Consider the following 18,353-nt stretch of genomic DNA (forward strand, 5'->3'; position numbering starts at 1 on the left):
GTGAAAGCCATCAGCCTAGTAATCTGACCGCATCCGTCACCACTAGAGCAGCTCTAAAGAGGCGGAAAATAGCCGCCGTGCCTTCATCGAATTGAGAGCCTCACCCTCGCCTTGTGCCTTGTGCCTGATTCCTCGCACCGCTCAATCGCATCTCCAGCACAAACCACGATCCTGCGAACTAAGGCGCAATTCGTGATCCCCTCGGAAAAGAGCCTCGGGCAGCGCGCGATCGAGCCCAAGCATCAAGCGACAAGAACACCCAATCACACCCCATCAGCCCGGCCGCGTGCCGCTTACTCCGTCAATCCCTCCATACAACGAATAATACCCTCGACTCCATCTTGCATCTAAAAACGCTCCCGAGCTTCCGGAGCTTTGGCCTGCCCCCCCGACCCACCAGATCCAATGCCCAGATTCCCTCCCCCAGTTCCGTATTTAAGAGGCTGAGGCGGCCGTGTTTCCAACTTTGGGGTCCGTTTTCAGTGGCTGGCGGTTGGATTCAACAGAAGACAAAAAAGGGCTTACATACATACCTGTTCCAGCTAGCCCCGGCTCTTACGTTTTGCGTTGGGATTGACTTTTTGGTCTGCGAAAACAAAAAGATCGGCCTTTCTTTTCTTCTTCTTCTTCTTCTTTCCTCCTCCCCAGCCATGGTGAGACCTTTCGAGCCATACCACGATGAAAGCGAGCCACTCATGAAGGACGACGCCGAGCGAAACGACCAGCCCGGCGCTGCTGCGGCCGGCAACGGCCTCGTCGACACCACGACTAACACCGTCACCGAGATTGACCACCCCGATGCGCCGCTCGAGACACCGCCAGCAGTGACACCACCGGCACCGGCACCGCTCGAGGTCGTCGACGACAACAGCAGCAGCAGCGACGGCAATGCGCCCACGCCGCGCTTCATCCAGGACGAGCGCTCGTCCAAGCGCTGGCGCAGGATCCCGTACCCCGTCCGCCGCGTGCTGCTGGCCTTTGCCAAATGGTCTCGCGGGCCGCCCAACCCGCAGCCGTACCGCATCAAGCCGCTGTTCCCGGCCGTGCAGGAGTATCCGCTGATGCTCGTCGACCGCTTCCTGCCCAAGGCCTACCGCACCTGGGCGCTGTTCCTCTACTTCTCGCTCTGGCTCATCACGTTTGTGCTGGTCAAGCGCCAGGAGACGATCGAGTCGACCGTCGAGGGCTGGGGCCAGTCGCAGCCCATCAGCTGCGGCGACACGTACTGGAGCGCCGGCAACGGCTGCGGGCTCGACGGCAACGACTGCAGGCCCTTCAACGGCAGCGGCTTCGCCTTCCAGTGCCCGGCCTCGTGCGAGAGCTACCATGTGCTGAACCCGCGCGCCGTCGGCGACCAGGAGGTCATCTACCGGCCGCTCGTCGTCGGCGGGCCCTCGAGCGACGTCGAGCCCGAGCTGGCCACGTACCGCGGCGACTCGTACATCTGCGCCGCGGCCATCCACGCGGGCCTCTTCCCCAACGAAAAGGGCGGCTGCGGCGTCGTCGAGCTCGTCGGGCAGCAGCAGGACTTTGTCAGCTCCCAGCGGCACGGCATCCTCAGCGTCGGCTTCGACTCGTACTTCCCGCTGTCGTTCCGCTTCGTGCCCGACATCAAGTGCCGGGCCAGGGACGAGCGATGGTCCATCCTGGCCCTGTCCACCGTCTTCACCGGCGTGCTGTCGCTCTGCACCGCCTCGCCCGCCCTCTTCTTCTTCCCGACCTTTGCCGGCATCTTCTGGGCCGTCGGCATGTCGCTCGACCAGCCAGGCCACTCGACGGTGACGGACCTCTTCTCCAACATCCTCGGCAAGTTCGTGCCGGCCATGTTCTGCGCCTGGGTCATGTACGACAAGATGGGCGTCCGCCGCACGCTCAACCACCTGACGGCCCAGGTCGAGAAGACGGTCCTCTGGCTGGGCGCCTGCTGGGTGGGCGCCCTCACCAACTACACGCTGGACTTTATCCCCATCCAGCGCCTCAACAAGCACGACCTCGACCAGCAGCCCGGCGCCAGAGCTGCCCTGGCCACCATCGTCATCATCCTCTTCCTCATCTGCCTGTCGCAGGTCTTTTTCTTCCGACAGGAGGGGCGGTTCATCAAGTACATTAAGCTGTACGCGCTCTTCATCTTCTGCATCATCATCTCCCTGACGCTCCCGGGGCTCCAGCTGCGCATCCACCACTACGTCCTGGCGCTCCTGCTGCTGCCGGGCACGAGCCTGCAGACCCGACCGTCGCTGCTCTACCAGGGCCTCCTGGTCGGGCTGTTCATCAACGGCATCGCGCGCTGGGGCTTCGATCCCGTGCTGGAGACGCCGGTCGCCCTCCAGGGAGACGCGCAAAAGGGCACGCTCCTCCCGACCATCCCGCAGCCCGTCATCCACCTGGGGGAGGGCCCGCACAGCACGTCCAACATTACCTTTACGTGGAACCAGCCGTCGAGCAACGTCTACGACGGCATCAGCATCCTCGTCAACGACGTCGAGCGCTTCCGGGGGTACTTTGACGACATCATTGACCGGCGGGACAGCTTCGTCTGGTCTAGGAACGCCACCCTGGGGCTGCCCGAGTACTTTCGCTTTGCGTACATGCTGGGGAGCTCGAGCGGGGACTACACCAAGGCGGGCATCTGGTCGGCGGACGGCGAGTGGATCAAGATGAAGCCTGGGCCGTCCAGAGTCAAGGCAAGGGACGTGGATGAGCATGTAGTAGTGCGGCGATGATGTTTTTGACGATTTGTTTATGGATACCTTGAGCTTGTTTTGCAATTATATACATATATACATATGTAACTCTGCGTACTCAAGTTCTACAGGTAGAATCAATCTGGATACAATGAATGATTCCCTTCTTCAGTGAAAGTAAAAGAATTCGTTCAATTTCATTGACTTGCTGCCTTTCACATGTTGGATTTACGGCCCTTGAAGCCTAGGTAGGTCTTTGGATTGTGGATCCCTCCCGGCGCCGGGACAATGCTCCGTTCCGAGCTGTTCAGGTCCCTCTCCGCTCCGAGACATGCATCACCATTCGACCACCATCTTCATCTTCATCTGACGTACATCATTATCAAAAGCAACTCCTTCTCAACAAAAGTGACATATATATATCGGCAACTCAGATAACACACTTCCTTAACCATCCACTATACCTCCGCACCCATTCAGCTCATCCAATCCAACCACCACCTCCCGCACCTCAACTCATCCATCCTCATCTCATCCCATCACCACCACCACCAACACCATCCAAACAACATCAACCTCCTCCCATAGCCCCCCCAAAAATTCAAAGATGCCCCCCCGCATCCCCTCCGAATCAGACTTCACACCCCTCCAATCCCACCTCCCCCACGCCCTCCACTTCCCCTCCCCCCGCGAATCAACAACCTCCATCCTCATCCTCCTCCACGGCCTCGGCGACAACGAAATCCCCTTCACCTCCTTCGCGCGCAACATGTCCCTCCCCGGCGTCCTCGCCATCTCCGTCCGCGGCACCGCGCCCCTCCCCGCCGGTCTTCTTGGTGCTGCTGGGGGCGAGGGCGAAGGCGGGCATTTCCACTGGGGAGATGATTTGAACGTTGATTCCAGCACGGGCGACTTGGATCCCGATCCGGGCTTCGACAAAGCAGCGGGACTCATCATGCAGAAGCTCGTCAAGGAGGTTCTGCTGGATAAATGCGGGTGGGAAATGAATGACATTCTCTTTTTCGGATTCGGTCAGGGAGGATCGCTTGCGTTGGGCCTTGCCTCTCGCCTCCGCACCATGGAGCGCATAGTCGACATTTCCGACGCTGACGAGGATGACGGGAGCCAGGAGAAGAAGAAACTCGGAAAGACATGCAAGGGCGTCGTGTCCATCGGCGGACCGCTCCCGCAGTCCATGGTGCCCACGCTGAGCAGCCGCGACAAGAGCAGGACGCCTGTGCTCGTGTGTCAGCTGGATGACGACGAGGCGGATGCCGTCAAGCGCGAGTTTGCCGATGTCAGGGTCGTCAGGTGGAGGAGGAGGGAGGTGGCTATGCCGAGGGACAGGGAGGAGATGTTTCCCATTATGAAGTTTATCGCGGACCAGCTGAATAAGGGCTTTACATAGAAAAGATGAGTATGAAGAGCCTATGTATACGTAAGATGTTGAAAAAAAAATGCCCTTCTTCTTGATTGCGAGCCACTGAACAATGTTTGATAAGGGTATCTCTCTGCTCATCATAGCCTCTCTGCGTCATACTAATCCGTCATCCCCTGTTTCTGACATCGCCCGCTTGCAGCATGTCTGCCAGAATATCCCACTTGGCAGACTGCGCATCACTCGACGCCCTCGCAGCACTCTTCAGCTCCAAACAGACAAAGCCAAGATGCTCCTCAAAGTCAGCGTTAATCTCCTCCAGCCATTCTACATAATCCTCGCTCGTCAGCCCCTCCTCCCTCACCTCTCCCTCGCCGCTCTCGTCCTCTTTCCTGAACAGGTGAGAAGGCGCGCTTCCGTCCCACGCGGCTTTGCCCTCCCTCGCCAGCTCCAGGCTGATAGCCAAGTCCAGGATGTCGAGCATGCGCTCGTGAATGGGCGCTAGCTTGCTCCCCAGGCAGGCCTGCTCAATCATCTGCTCCAGATAGGCGGCGTGCACCGAAATCATGGAGTCGACGTCTTCAGCCCTCATCAGCTCACGCCGCATTGCCCGTTCGTTGGGTTCCAGGACGAGCGTTGCGAGGTATGACTGAACAGTGGTGCAGAACCAAAGCAGCTTTCCGCGCGCGGTGTAGAACAGGGCGCGCTCGTCCCAAACTTCCATGTCGGTCATGTAGTTGTCGAGAATCTTGGGTCTGTGAAGAATGTGAATCGCTCGTCGGAGTTGCAAGAGCAGGGTAAAAATCGCCCGATACTTTTCCATGCTTTCTTCCGAGACAACAATCTGCACCGGCCAGGAAAGCCGGTAGTCGACCCTTAGATGCGGTAGAGCGGCCCGTATCGAACCCCGGGCGTCCGTCACCGTCATGCGTGTGCCCCGAACGTGGACGCTCACAGATAGTCGGCTTACGTCAACCAGCGACATGAAGGCATCCTGAGCAGTCCCGACAAGGGCAAAGCGATCATACCACACCGGGTTCAAGTTTTCCAGCTTATCGAACAACTGATCCGTGAATGAGGCGGCTGCAAATCCGTCCGACATGAGATAGAGCGCCTGCAGCGCATCCAACGACGAGGAGAGCTCGCACATTTCAAAGAGAGCATCCTTCAGCGTGGTAGATGTCTTGCGGTACTTGCTCTGGATCCATCGATTAAACGCCGCACCAAACAGGTCTGGAAACGTAGCAAGGCCGAGCCCTTCGGGGCAGACGTGCTCAAAAGCGAGGGATGGCTCCTCGACGAGAGACGAGCTGCCCAGCTCATACTTGCCCAGGAGTCGCAGCACAACAATGTTCTTTCCGGCATTGTATATCCGGTGTGCAGAGGGCTTGAGGAACTTGGGAGCATGCAGAGTCCCGTCTGCTGTTTGGCGGAGCTTGAACCGATCTTGCCAGATGTTGCTCATGGGCACTTTGTTGGGGCTCTCGAGGATAAAGAAGATTTCGTTTTCCGACGAGATGCGCCCTTCGTCCATCCAGTGGCGGATCGGACGGATGTAGACCTGGAAGCAGTCGAGGAAGATGCGGGCAAGGAACTCGTAGGTGGACATTTCGCCTCGGAGCTGTGCCAGCGTCGTCTCGTCGTACAGGAGCTCAAGGTACCGGAATGTATCCGAGCTCGACGTCTCCTGGATCTGCGCAATGATGTTGGAGAGCACAAGCAGGGGCTGCAGCCAGGGTGCAATCTCTCCTTGGACAGACAGCAGCGTGAACATGGCCTCATCCGAGGGAGCAGCAAAGCGAGCTTCGATTTCCGACAACTTGATATCAAAGCCACGAAGTCGTTTTGCGATGCAGTCTTGAAACGCCTGGAGATGCGGAATGGCCTGCGGGTGGCTCACAAACCTCCGAAGCAGCAGAATGCGCCAGCCAGACTCTGCAATGCCGTGTATCACAGCCTTGTACGTCTCCCAGGTGACGTGCTGCATGTAGTAGTTTGGCTCCGGCAAGCCAGTAGTGTCGTTGAATAGTGACGTTTTCAGTCCCTGCAGCATAAACAGAATTTCCCTGACAATATGCGTCTCCGAAATGGCAATCTTTTGGACGGTCCCTATGTCGTCTTTCTGGGGCACCTCAGTCCGCCATTGCTGCGTCGACTGAAGCCCCTTGAGGAGCTCCGTATCCTCGGGCTGGATGATGCAGTCGGTGGCCGTTCTGCCCTCCTTGTGCAGACTATGATCAATGTCGTAAGCGTAGATGAGCGGCACATCAAGGAGCGTTTCGTCGTCCAGCTCGTCCTGGGCAGGTTCGTCGGCGTCGTCGTCGTCGTCGTCGTCTGACTCGCGGCTGTAATCAATCGTCTGCCAGAGAAGCTCGTCCTCATCCCAGCCATCTTCTCGTGCGACTTCTTCCCAGCTAAAGACCTGTGCTTGCCGCTCCTCACGCTGTCGCACAGCATCCAGGTCGCTGAGCTTCGTCTTGAATGTCGGTTGGTCGGACAGCCCTAGCAGCAACGCCAGTATCTCTGGGTGCCACTTGGTCTCGTGCTCTTCCAGCCGATCCAGGCTATCGCGGAATGCGTCGGCGAGGTCATCGCGGTTGTTGACGCGGAAGCGCTCTTCAAGCCCGTCGAGGGTGTGCTGGACTTCGAACTGGTTCACGCGGAGATATGCCTGCGACTTGATCTTCTGCAGCGTGGCGTCGTAGATGGCTCTGTATCGCCTCGATCTTGTCTGCGAGGATGCGGTTCAAACGGTCAGCCCTGGAACATCATCCCATGGGTTCTTCTTCTTCTTCTTCTTCTTTTTCCTCCCCCCACCTTGCGAGAAAGGCCCGTGACGGCTTCGATGAGCTCCTCAGTGAGGGCTCCAAGCTGTGCGGCGTAGGCCATGGCCAGCGGTTGGCATCTTTAGCAGCAATGGCAGCCAACCAGAGCTGAGTGAGGTGCGCAGTCGAGAGCCATGGAGCAATTGAAGAGGTGCGAGGTTGATGTTGATGTTGATCAGTCGAGGCTGGATGGACGGCTGCATGTGCTGAAGCGAGACACTGACGGCACTTAAACAACCCCTGTAGCGCGTCTGTAGCGCGTCTGTGGGGGGGAAGCCAGCGTCTACTGTACCTGAACCTCTTATCGGGAGGCCATTTTTCTCTTGGTGCGTGGCGGCATAAAGCAACTAACTCAACCTGCCGAGCATCACTAGTCTAGCGAGTGCCCCCTTTCACACCTCTGCTCCAACGCTGGAGATGCGCGAATAGCGACGATTTGGATGCCTCGCCAGACCGGATAACCGCTGTTTTTCAAGGCTCGACCTGCGACACTTGTTGTCTCCTCGCCCCGACGCAGCCGCCGACGTCTGCTCATGGACAGTTGATCCAGCAGCCTCGCTCCTGGGCTTCCGCGACTCGTTTGATCCCGCTCACGTCCTCGGCCCGGCATCATGGCCATTGCCCGGCCTGTTCGAGCCCTGGGAGGCCTGGCCGCCGTCCTGTGGTGCTTCTTTCTCTACCAGCTGCTCAAGCCTTCGTCTTCATACAACAGCCCGGGCGATCGCTACATTAACTTTGAGCGCGATCCCAACCTGGACCGTAAGTTGAAGAGACAAAGCATTGCGGCTGCATCTACATACTCACGCCGACTTCTGTATAGCCACCGGCGAACCCGAGGGTGTCCTCGTCCGAACCTCTGATCGATATGCGCCCGACGCCAAAGACAGCGATCGAGCCAGCGCCACGCTGCTGGCTCTCGTCCGCAATGAAGAGGTGGACGACATGGTGGCATCCATGGTAGATCTCGAGCGGACGTGGAACAGCAAGTTCAACTACCCGTGGACCTTTTTCAACGACAAGCCGTTCTCGGACGAGTTCAAGAAGAAGACGAGCGCCGTGACCAACGCAACGTGCAACTACGGTATGCTGCCTACATGCATCCCTCCAGCAGGAGGAGGTAGTATCAGAGTTCCGAGGCTAACCAGCATCAAATCGAAGAGCTCATTCCCAAGGAACACTGGGACGCACCCTCGTGGATCGACCCGGCCATCTTCGAAGAGTCAGCCGCCGTGCTCAAGAAGAACGGGGTTCAGTACGCCAACATGATGTCGTACCACCAGATGTGCCGCTGGAACAGCGGCATGTTCTACAAGCACCCCGCCCTCAAGGACGTCCGCTACTACTGGCGCGTCGAGCCCAAGGTCCATTTCTTCTGCGACGTCGACTACGACGTCTTCCGCTACATGCAGGACAACAACAAGACGTACGGCTTCACCATCAACCTCTACGACGACCCGCACACCCTGCCCACGCTGTGGCCCCAGACGGCCAAGTTCCTCGCCGACCATCCCAACTACCTGCACGAGCGCAGCGCCATCAAGTGGGTTATCGACGATACTCGGCGGCCGCAGCACAACAGGGAGGCCCAGGGCTTTTCCACGTGCCACTTCTGGAGCAACTTTGAGGTTGCGGACATGGAGTTTTGGAGGAGCAAGGTGTATGAGGACTATTTTGAGCATCTCGACCGTGCGGGAGGCTTCTTCTACGAGCGATGGGGTGATGCGCCCGTTCACAGCATTGCCCTGGGTCTATTTGAAGACTCGAGCAAAATCCATTGGTTCGTTTTGCCCCTCTCTCTCACCCTCAATTTTGGCCCGTCTTACTGACTTTGAATGTAGGTTCCGTGATATCGGCTACCAGCACATTCCCTTCTTCAACTGTCCCAACTCGCCCAAGTGCAAGGGCTGCGTTACTGGACGACTAACAGACGGCGAGCCGTTCCTTCACCGAGAAGACTGCCGGCCTAACTGGTTCAAATATGCCGGCATGGGCTGAGCAAAGGCTTCAATTTGAGGCAATGAAACATCTAGCCATACCACTACGCTTTATACACACCATTATCCACCTCCACGCGCTCTTGGTACACGCAGTCAACACCACGTTGTGTCAGGAAGTGCGACAATGTAAGATGTCCAAGACTGCTTTCACCATCGTGGGGAGACGTTGTGCAAGACACGCTTGTTCCATCGACCATCTACCCCCGTTGTTGACAAGGGCTGCGTGGCTACTCCTACATCGGTATACCATCTTGTACGATATGAATCTATCATGATACACAGTATAGCAGACTAGCTCAAGGCAAATAAGGAAAACAAAATCTTCCAATTGATAGTAACACCATAATCCACAATACTCTTCTCATTGTCCCATTCCTCAAGATTACAATGTCCCAAACACCGTGACCACGCCGGACGTCCCCCCGATGCAAAACTGGTCTCCCCAGCCTCCCTCCCGCCACGCCATGCAGCTGATGACATTGCTCCGCACCTTGGGCTTCCCATCCCTGCCAACCGTCTTCTTCCTCGCCTCGTAGCCAGGCGGCCCCCACGGCACCGTCACCTTGGCGACCACCTTGCCCGAGAGCAGATCCCACGCCCAGATCCTCCCCGCGCCGCTGCCGTCCGCCGTCGCCGCATCATCGCCCGTCATCTCGTCGCCCGCAACGACGTACTTCTCCCTGCCGCCCAGCAGCGACTGCACGCGCAGCTCCTCGCTCCTCCAGAGCGGATCAGAGTACGCCCGCAGGCACGTCCCCGTGTCGCGGTCCATCAGCCTCAGCTTGCTGTCCAGCGAGCCCACGAGCATGGCCTTGCCGTCCCTCGTCACGTCCAGGCTGACGACGCTCGCGCCCATCACGTCCGTCGTGCACCTGCCCATGCGCACATCGTAGCTGCGCACCCGCCCGTCCACGCTGCCGGCGATGATCTCGGCGCCCCGAACCACCAGGCTCGTCACCGAGTCCTTCGCCTCGTCGAGCACCTGCACCGGCCGGAAGCCGCTCGCGTTGCGCACGTCCCACAGCCGCACCGTCGTGTCGAAGCCGCCGCTCGCCACGAGCGAGTCCCCGTCGCCCGCGAAGCTCACGCAGTTGACGCGCGCCGAGTGAGCCCCCGAGGCGCTGCCGCCGCCGCCGCTCCCGAAGCGCCGCGTCGTCACCGCCCGGCTGACGTCCCACAGGAAGACGGCCCGGTCGCCGCCGCCGGACACGAAGCTCTCGTTGTCGGACGCGACCGCCAGGCAGGTCACCTCGTAGCCGTGCGCGGCGTACGTCTGGATCAGCCGGCCCTGGGGGACGGCCGGCTTTGCGCTCGGCCGGATCTCGGGCACGGATGTGCTGGGGAAGGGGTTGTACAGGCGGATGGAGCGGTCTGCGGACCCGGTGAGGATGTAGTTTCCCGGTGAGGCTGAATAGGTTACAGCGTGGACGGGGCCTGGAGAGTTTCTTCGTTCAGCTTGGATATTCATAGATAGGGGGGCGCAAAGGATGCGACTGCTTCAGAGACGAACCATTTGAGCCGAGAAGATGCGCCACGGGCTTATCTGGGAAAACCATTGTGTGAAGCACCACGGCTCATCGCATCATTATTTCTCCTCAGTCTTTTTTATTTTTTTTGTCCTCTTCGCGGCGAACGCTTGGGAGAATCGAAGCCGCAATCTGAAAGCGTCTTGAGTATGAGAGTGAGATGTGAAGAGACGGCGCTGTCCTAGAACGGCATTGTGATGAACTCCTCAGGCTCCTCTACGCTGTCCCTTTCTCACACTATCAATGCGTTAATCTGCCGTTAATGCTGTGACTATACGCAAACAGAGCTGTTCGCAGAAAAGCCAAGATTTCCCCGTAATCGTATCGTCCGAGCTCTTATGTAGCTGGTTTACAACTTCTTGACTTCACGTTGCGAGAACATGAGAGATGCCGTTGAATAAGGTCACGTGTATGGGCACGTGATACGCGTCGACTCCTTCAGATAGGGGCCAAGGTGTAAACAACAAACAGCAGTACCCCAAATGTAATGGTAGGTGAGGCACATGGCATGCTCACACATGATGATTCCAAGTCTAGGCGCTTACTTAGAATTGATAAACAGCAAGAATTTAAGGCGCTATACAGACATATGGCATCTAACGTAAAATGCCATTCAGATGGAGTAGCCCCCCATTCAACATATACAGATTCGCAACCAAGGCCTCCTTGATATATCGAATGCCCAAACTCCTCATCCCATGTCATCCGATTCAAGTCGCCCTGATCTCGATGCCTCCTGAAAAGCCCAAACGGGCAGCGATCTAAACGCTAAACCATGCATAACACGTTAATATCGTTTCCAAAATCGAGCCCCTTTTAAAACACGAACAGGCTAAAGAACAAAGGCAACAAAGAATAAAAGAGAAGAAATGAAATGGAATGAAGAGAAAAAGGTTGGAAGTAGAAAGTAGAGGTGGATGTATACATGAAATACATGAAGATGATGGAACAAGCCATCCAGTTCGAATTGCAACACATAGACGCTCAAGCCCCAGGCATCTAGGCGAGGCCGACGTAGATCACGTCCATGTCTCTGGGAAATGTTTGTTCAAGGGGATCAAAGATCTGCCAGTGGCTGAGCTCCTTCTCCTTGGTGTTGTCTGACAGAGGAAGCAAGCGATAGCCCTGGATGGGGCTGGGCGGCCGCGATCCCAGCTCGCGAATGCGATTCAGTTTTTGCAGACGCCGGTGGATGGCTAGACCGTCCTTTGAGGATGCCTCCCAGACATCCTTCATCTTGTCAACAGCCGACTGGGCGATTCGAACTCGATCAATCACTTCGGGAAGGACGGCCATCGGCCCACTGGCAGTCAAGACATCGACAGCTTCCGTGACGGCGACAGCCATGGCGGGAGGAGGAATGCTCAGCAATGCAGACCTGACCCTCAGGATACGCTCAAGGCTGTTCAGCATCTCAAGGACCCGGCTTGCGTGCTCTCGGCACTCGGCCGAATGCCCCAACTGGACATCCCGGGGTAGCTGGCCGGCTCCGTAGCGGTGTCGGTTCAACTCGATCATGGTATGGTGGTAAAGAAAATGCATGCTGAGAAAAGACCCTGTGCTTCTCGAGAAAGCAGCCGACTCGATGTTTGCGCCACTAAACGTCATACGAGAGGGGAGGGAAGCAGCCCAGTTCTTGGCTCTCTTGACAAGGTCCTGCAGCTTCGTGGTCTCGGCTTCGGTGGGCGTCCGTCTAAGAGCCATTCGATAGATGGAGGCCTGGCAGTCCGACCAAATGTGCACCATCTCAAGATAGTAGCCCGTGACAGTGGCGTCTGACGAACGCTCATTCAACACGTCACGGCCGCAGTATGGGTCGAAGCTTCGTGCGCGGGACTCGGCTTGCTTCTCGAAGCTATTGAGATCGGCAGGAAGTCGAATGTAAATGTCCTCTGCGTGAGTCATTACCGGGCGCTCCGGGAACAACCCGCCAAGCCTCTCCAGCATGAACAGTGACCAAAGAGTCCTCCTGCGAGCTTCAGCATAGCCCGTCCTGTTGAGCCCCAGAGGATACATAGTCATGACCGATTCTCGGGAGTGGTCGAGTTCCAAGCTCAGCTGCAAGCACGCAGCGCTAGCCGCTGCGGAAGAGATCAGCTCATCGGCTTCTCGGGTTCGGCAGGTCGAGATGTAATACACGGCAAGGAGGATCCGGCTCTGCACCAACTGTAAGCACTGGAGCCCCGTCATCCTTTGCGCGTAGTGAGCCACCTGGGCATATTCGAAAGCAATATGCTTGGGATCGCCGCAGAGCGCAGAGCCAACAGCAAGGATGCTGTAGAGGAGCATCAAGTCTTCGGGAGACTTTTGTCCAACAGAAGCCACAACCCAGCGCTGAAAGACGTCCTCTGGAAGAAACTGTAGAATCATGGTGCTGTCCACGTTGGCGAAGAACCTGGCCAGAGCACTGGTGATCAAGTCAGGGGTCGAGGCAAAAGGATCTGTCCGCCAAGCACGGCCGAGAACATCGTCGGGGATCCTGGACGGCTCGGGGAGAAGTGGAGGCGGTGGCTGCTCTGCGATCCGCGGTTTGAGGTAGTCCAATCGGCGATTGAACGAGGCGGGCGGTTCGCCGTTGGAAATGTACGCCTCAGGTCCCAGCTTGAGCCTCTTGCTGTATCCGCGATCTGGAGAAGGGGGCTGTATTGCTCGCGGCGATCTAGGAGAGCTTACATCACTGATCGACCTCCGTAGATCAGCTGCTTCGAGTTGTCGGCCGTCGTCGAGCTCGACGGGAGACGTCGATGGCGAAGTATTATTGCCTCCTCTAGGTCTAAAATCACCGTAAGCACCATTCTAAGGGGCATGTTATTATACACAAGCGGGTCTCGTGCACTTACGCATTCTTAAATTTGCAGATGCGACCAAACTTCTCGCACTGGACACATCGTGGATAGTCCGGGTCACACTTGATCTTCTTCTCCCTGCAAGTCACGCATGCAATAGCCAGTCGCTTGCGAGGCTTCCCCGCCTTCGTCACGCCCCAGTGAGCATTTACCGCTTCGCCGTCAATGACGGTCTTGCAGTGACTTCCATCGTCGTAGAAATAGCACATGCCTTCGCCAGGCACCTCTGCTGCTCGCACGAATCTCGGTAGAAAGTGCGTGCCTGTCCAGATTTTGGGTCCAAGGCCGTCTTTGGAAACAGGAATATCAGAGGGTATGGTGGAAGCTGAAGTTGATGGCGGGTTGCCATCCGAACTGGGGACTTGACTGGGTCGCCGTTCGGAGTAATCGTGGGCTGAATCTTTCTGCCCCGTGAGATGAGGCCTGAGCTGATTTTGAGCCTGCATATAAGATGAGTCGCGAGATCCCGCCGCCTGATATTCTTGCCTGCTGTCCTCGCGGTAGGCGGACCATTTCCGCGGCATCTCGGTTTCGTAACGCGCATCTGAGCCCCTGTGATCGTGGTTCGAGAATTCGGGTGATTGCGGCCCAGGGAAGGAAGATGTCGGGGCATGGGTGGATTGTCTGTCGTGGTAGGTGTAGGCAGTGTCATGGAGACTTCTCGATTGCAGCGGAGAAGGTGAAATGGTCTGTGGGAAGTAGGAGCTCGACAAGTTTCCATTCGACGACAGCCGTGGCCTGTCTAAAGGAGAAGGCGAAGGATATAGTCCATTGCGCTCCGTGTGTGGGGAGCTGAGAGGTCGCATAGCCGAGGGAGGGCCAAAGAGGCTGCTCAGTGATGGAAGCTGTTGTCCAGCGGACGAAGTGCCGACTGATTCCTGTCGACTCCGTCCATCATCTGTATTACCCTCTACAGCCATGTCGACGGAGCCCTTGCCATAACGTGACATGGAAGCAGCAGCAAGAAGGACCGAACCGCGAGGGCCCCAAGCAGCTTGCTCTTCTAGGGGCGACGACCTAGAAGAAAATGATGTTGCACTTGGGCTTATCAGCTCAGGGGGGGTATCTGGCGAGGGGGCGCGATGCAGAGATTCTAGAGTTGGTAGTCCGCCCATTGAGAGGATGGTAGACACTGTTTGTATAAACAACAGCAGCTGTTAGACTTGCATCTCCAAGGAAGCAAGTGATGATCCCTCAGGAAGAAGAAGCGCCCAGCAACATAAAGGAGCGGCTAAGCAGATATTAAGGTGTCCAACCGGGTTGCTCCACAGGCCAGGTGCGAAGAGGAAGGTTTCCACACGCAACGACGTATGAACGCCCAAAATAGTATTTGCTGGTCAAGTGAGTGCAGTGATCCAAGTTCTGAAATCGTGCGCGAGGCTTGTAAGTGATCAGGTGAGTGGCGTCTTCTATGACACTCCTTCCAGCCAGAGATTCGAAACCGAAAGGACAATGAATGATTGAAGGCAAGAGCAGACAGGTTTCAAGGCTTTGAGGAGAGACCCCGAGTCAACGATCCAGCGGCGAGTACCGACTTTGTTGAGAATCTGGGGGAGGAGATGGGGAAGATGCGGGCGAGGAGGTCAAGAGGAGGGTATCAGTGGCTTTTGAGATTTAGGCCACCACTGCCCACAAAACGAGAAGAGTCTCGAGAAGCGGACAGGGTTGCAGAGAGGAGCTAGCAGGGTCCAGCCAAGTGAACGGCAGAAATAGAGTAGATACACCGAAGCAACCCCAAAAGGCAAACGAGACCAACAAGGGCAGTTCCCAATGAGCCGGACGCGGCTGAGGCCTGTAACGGACGGAATTCGTGCTTGTGCAGAAAGCCTGGGCAAGCGCACGCCTATGGGTGCAGCTGTGTGGATACAAGGCAAATAACTACCTACCTACTATCTGGCTAGGCCGTTGGTCGGTATCAGTCTCGAGTCAAAAGTGGCCGGAGGGGGGGTGGTCCATGATCCAGGAAGTCCCCAAAAGGACCATTCGATAGTGTCGCTCCGGACCTGAACCTGTGGATATGGAGCGTCCCAGCCCACCTTGCCACACGTGCGTGGTGGTCCACTCTGGTGTTGTTGCCGCGGCCCTACAGACCGGGACCTTGGATGCAGATTCGTCCAAGAGGAGGGAGTGCTGCTGGTAGTACTTGGTGCATACTGTACGAGGGTACGTAGCAGTGGAATCTGATATGGCGCATCGTTGGCTCTGCTAGCAGTGAACGGACCCGTCGTCGTCATGCCATCATGGGGGTCCTGCTGGGGGTCAGAGCCCATGGTGATATGCTCAGGTGCTGCTGGCCCATGACGGAAGCATGGAATGCCGAAGGTCCTAGCTGCCTGGCATCGTCAGAGCGGCCCATGAACCTCGCGCGGCTGCCAAAAGCCTGGCTGGCCTGGCTGCTGGGCATATGCCAGCAGAGACGTCTCACAGCATAAGCTGCTTGCTCGCCGACGCTGTCCAACAGCTGCGACAGCTGCGCTGCACTGCCGGGAGAAGGATCCCGCGGCTGTATGCGGCGTAGCCAAGGGGACAGCAACTAGGCGGGACTTTGCCGGTCTGGCGTCGGTATTCCCCCAAAACGCCTCTGCGCATCCAGGAGATTTGGCGACTGTGGCTGGCGTCCGTACGACGAGGGCCAAGACCAGCTCGGGCCAGGGAAGATGCGGTTTTGATACTCAATGGGGTATCCTGGTCGCGCGCTAGAGGGACTGATGGCTGACCGGGGCCATGACGACGCGGCGTGGTTTGCGCAGAAGAGAAGCAGCAGAACGCACGCGCGCACTCACGGAAACAGATTGCGGCCACACCACTTTTTGCCCTGGTCGGGAGGGCGTGCGCACAGCAAGCTGGATGAAGCGACGCAAGTCAGCCGCACCGCCCACACCCTCTCACTGACCGACTGTCTGTCTGTCTGTCTTGTCACTCCCGCAGAGGGACGGTGCACCAGAGGCAGCGAAGCGCCAGCAGCCACGGGAGATGGACGGAGGATTGCGGAGATGGACGTCGTTTTGGGGGATGCAAAAGGGCGTCTAGCATGCCACAGCGCAAGTATTCCTAGGCAGTCGATTTGAGGATTTGGATTTTGAGGAGTATCTGCTTGAATATCCCTTCTATTCCGTGCGCGCCTCTTCTTTTTATTAGCCGAAGTCAAGAGAGCGGCAGGAGATGATCAGCTCGCGAGGCACGCCGTCCAAGTGGAGGAAGGAGCGCAGCCTGTAATCTGCGGAGTACCGACAGCACTGGTCTGCAGGACGGAAGGCACTTGCAGGTTCCAGGTTGCAAGAGCATTGGAAGCAACTGCAGCCGGAGACTTTCTAGGTGCTGGAAGCGGAATACCGCGCATTGCACCTGCCTGCATTTCAATACAACTGCGTCGTACAACTGCTTGAGCAGGCACAGGAGAGGTGCCTGGGGAGCTAGGTAGGCAGGTATTAATGCTATGGAAGGCACTGGCTGGCAAGTGCCGAAAAGCGAGGAAGAGAAAATAAGAATACCTCGGATGAAATATAAGGGGAAAGCCCGAATGGTTGACGACAGAGGATCCTTTCGGTCTTTGAAACCTCTGCATTCAACTTGTTGCCTAGGTACGCTACTAGGTATCTACGCGTAATATCATCCGTCGCATGTACAGTACATCTCGTACTTGAACCACTCACCATGGCCAGCTTTGAACTCGTTCCGCTCATCATCTCGGATCGTCACAGACGCATTGGCGCTGGGGGGCTCGTTTTCTCGAGATTCACCGCATTACAAATCACTAGCCTTCGAGACGCTTTGCCGGTCTGTGCTGCAGCTACGCCCACGCCGACACCCCTCTACGGCCGGCTTTCACTGCAAATGCCAATGCCAATTGCCTCGCTACAGCCCGGCAGATCGAAGCATCCGATGGGCCAGGAGGCTCAATCCACACAATGGGCTGGGCTGCGGCTTGGGTTGCCGCCGGCATGTGCAGCGGCATCCAGAAGGTCATCCTGGCCGAGCCACGGCACGCAGTAATTCCGCACATGCCACGGAAGTGGGAGTGCAGACATCGAGGCCGCGCAGAGCACCCATAGAGGAGCCAAGCTGACATTTCACAAGCCGGCCAGCACCTGTAAGGTGATGCCATGGCTCATTTACTTGCCGCACTCTCCTCATGCTAACGTGCTTTGCCAGCGCCATGCTCGTTACACGTACGAGGATTCATATCGCAACACATACGCCAAAGGCAGCGCCACACTCTGCTGCATCGCACGACCCGACGCTGCTCCTTGCTTGGCGACGCCAATTGTCTTGTCACTTCCCCTTCGGCCGCAGTTGCAAACAAAGCCTTTGGTGCTGTGTGATTGACTGTTGGCTCGCTCATGATATCTGCCTAAAAATATTTGCCAGAGGCATGTTGGTCGAAAACCAGGCATGTTGGTTGTTGGAGAACTCAGAACTGGGTGGCCACTCTGTTGGCTGCTGCTCTCTCTTGCCTTGGGACTTCGCAGGAGCCGGGCTGAGACAACCAAAAGTACCATGATTGCGGGCCTCTTGCCCGTACGAGTACAGTACATGTACAAGTCCCCCCCTTACTTCTCGCTCCGGCAACCTGATGTCACATTACAAGGGTCGCCAGATGGAAGTGCTCAGGGATCTCTCAACAGGGTCTTCGGCGCACTAAAAAGGATGAGCTCGGCAAGCATTCCGACCTTCTGGGGTTGGTTATTATTGGAACCGGTGGTCGCAGTGGTGTAACCATGTGGGTGGGCGTGGACTGCAGATTATCACATACAGCGGCGCGTCATGGATCAGCGCATCCGAAACATTTCAAGTGAGATATTGAACTGATTTCCCGATCGGTGGCCGCGGATGATTGATCCAAGCTCACGCGGGCTCTGGCCGTTCGCTGATCAGCAGCCGGAACAATCACACCAGAAACGTGCAGAGGCTCTCGATTCACCCACCCCCTTGGGCATCCAGCGATGCGTTCATGTCCCTTGATGGTGTGAGTTGGTTCATGCCTGCATTGTCCGTACAGGCTCGTCCAGCTCGACGCCCGCTCTACCTGGACCTGTCTGTTTCCTTCGACGTGCACACCAAGAGCAACTGCAAAATCTGGCCGCGCTTCTTGATAGT

The 18,353-nt window shown here is 57.1% G+C and overlaps 9 protein-coding genes across 9 annotated transcripts; 4 read left to right on the top strand and 5 right to left on the bottom strand.

Moving 5' to 3' along the window:
• Window positions 1–542: 542 nt before the first annotated feature.
• On the bottom strand, window positions 543–2,705 carry CCMA1212_002481 (uncharacterized protein; the record flags this gene model as incomplete). Its single annotated transcript, XM_073699863.1, has 1 exon — window positions 543–2,705. One exon carries the CDS (start codon window positions 2,703–2,705, stop codon window positions 543–545), a length of 2,163 nt encoding a protein of 720 aa, XP_073561588.1.
• CCMA1212_002482 (Uncharacterized protein) lies at window positions 651–2,723 on the top strand (the record flags this gene model as incomplete). Its single annotated transcript, XM_073699864.1, has 1 exon — window positions 651–2,723. One exon carries the CDS (start codon window positions 651–653, stop codon window positions 2,721–2,723), a length of 2,073 nt encoding a protein of 690 aa, XP_073561585.1.
• Window positions 2,724–3,291: 568 nt separating this feature from the next.
• Window positions 3,292–4,092, top strand: CCMA1212_002483 (uncharacterized protein; the record flags this gene model as incomplete). Its single annotated transcript, XM_073699865.1, has 1 exon — window positions 3,292–4,092. One exon carries the CDS (start codon window positions 3,292–3,294, stop codon window positions 4,090–4,092), a length of 801 nt encoding a protein of 266 aa, XP_073561586.1.
• Window positions 4,093–4,231: 139 nt separating this feature from the next.
• Window positions 4,232–6,951, bottom strand: CCMA1212_002484 (Gamma-tubulin complex component 5; the record flags this gene model as incomplete). The annotated part of the gene is made up of 2 exons (XM_073699866.1): window positions 4,232–6,793; window positions 6,880–6,951. The coding sequence occupies 2 exons, from the start codon at window positions 6,949–6,951 to the stop codon at window positions 4,232–4,234; spliced, it is 2,634 nt and encodes an 877-aa protein (XP_073561591.1).
• Window positions 6,952–7,498: 547 nt separating this feature from the next.
• CCMA1212_002485 (putative mannosyltransferase KTR4) lies at window positions 7,499–8,882 on the top strand (the record flags this gene model as incomplete). Its single annotated transcript, XM_073699867.1, has 4 exons — window positions 7,499–7,646; window positions 7,708–7,968; window positions 8,046–8,664; window positions 8,726–8,882. The coding sequence occupies 4 exons, from the start codon at window positions 7,499–7,501 to the stop codon at window positions 8,880–8,882; spliced, it is 1,185 nt and encodes a 394-aa protein (XP_073561592.1).
• Window positions 8,883–9,266: 384 nt separating this feature from the next.
• On the bottom strand, window positions 9,267–10,440 carry CCMA1212_002486 (WD repeat domain-containing protein 83; the record flags this gene model as incomplete). Its single annotated transcript, XM_073699868.1, has 2 exons — window positions 9,267–10,339; window positions 10,395–10,440. The coding sequence occupies 2 exons, from the start codon at window positions 10,438–10,440 to the stop codon at window positions 9,267–9,269; spliced, it is 1,119 nt and encodes a 372-aa protein (XP_073561589.1).
• A 969-nt stretch (window positions 10,441–11,409) lies between these two features.
• CCMA1212_002487 (uncharacterized protein) lies at window positions 11,410–14,371 on the bottom strand (the record flags this gene model as incomplete). Its single annotated transcript, XM_073699869.1, has 2 exons — window positions 11,410–13,183; window positions 13,251–14,371. The coding sequence occupies 2 exons, from the start codon at window positions 14,369–14,371 to the stop codon at window positions 11,410–11,412; spliced, it is 2,895 nt and encodes a 964-aa protein (XP_073561590.1).
• Window positions 14,372–15,486: 1,115 nt separating this feature from the next.
• Window positions 15,487–15,982, bottom strand: CCMA1212_002488 (uncharacterized protein; the record flags this gene model as incomplete). The annotated part of the gene is made up of 2 exons (XM_073699870.1): window positions 15,487–15,759; window positions 15,974–15,982. The coding sequence occupies 2 exons, from the start codon at window positions 15,980–15,982 to the stop codon at window positions 15,487–15,489; spliced, it is 282 nt and encodes a 93-aa protein (XP_073561583.1).
• A 902-nt stretch (window positions 15,983–16,884) lies between these two features.
• On the top strand, window positions 16,885–17,582 carry CCMA1212_002489 (uncharacterized protein; the record flags this gene model as incomplete). The annotated part of the gene is made up of 2 exons (XM_073699871.1): window positions 16,885–17,245; window positions 17,270–17,582. The coding sequence occupies exons 1-2, from the start codon at window positions 16,911–16,913 to the stop codon at window positions 17,580–17,582; spliced, it is 648 nt and encodes a 215-aa protein (XP_073561584.1). The 5' UTR covers window positions 16,885–16,910.
• Between the last annotated feature and the right edge of the window lie 771 nt (window positions 17,583–18,353).

Source organism: Trichoderma ghanense (assembly GCF_004382785.1).
Source record: "Trichoderma ghanense strain CCMA-1212 chromosome Unknown scaffold_2, whole genome shotgun sequence".
Classification (NCBI taxonomy): Eukaryota; Fungi; Ascomycota; class Sordariomycetes; order Hypocreales; family Hypocreaceae; genus Trichoderma; species Trichoderma ghanense.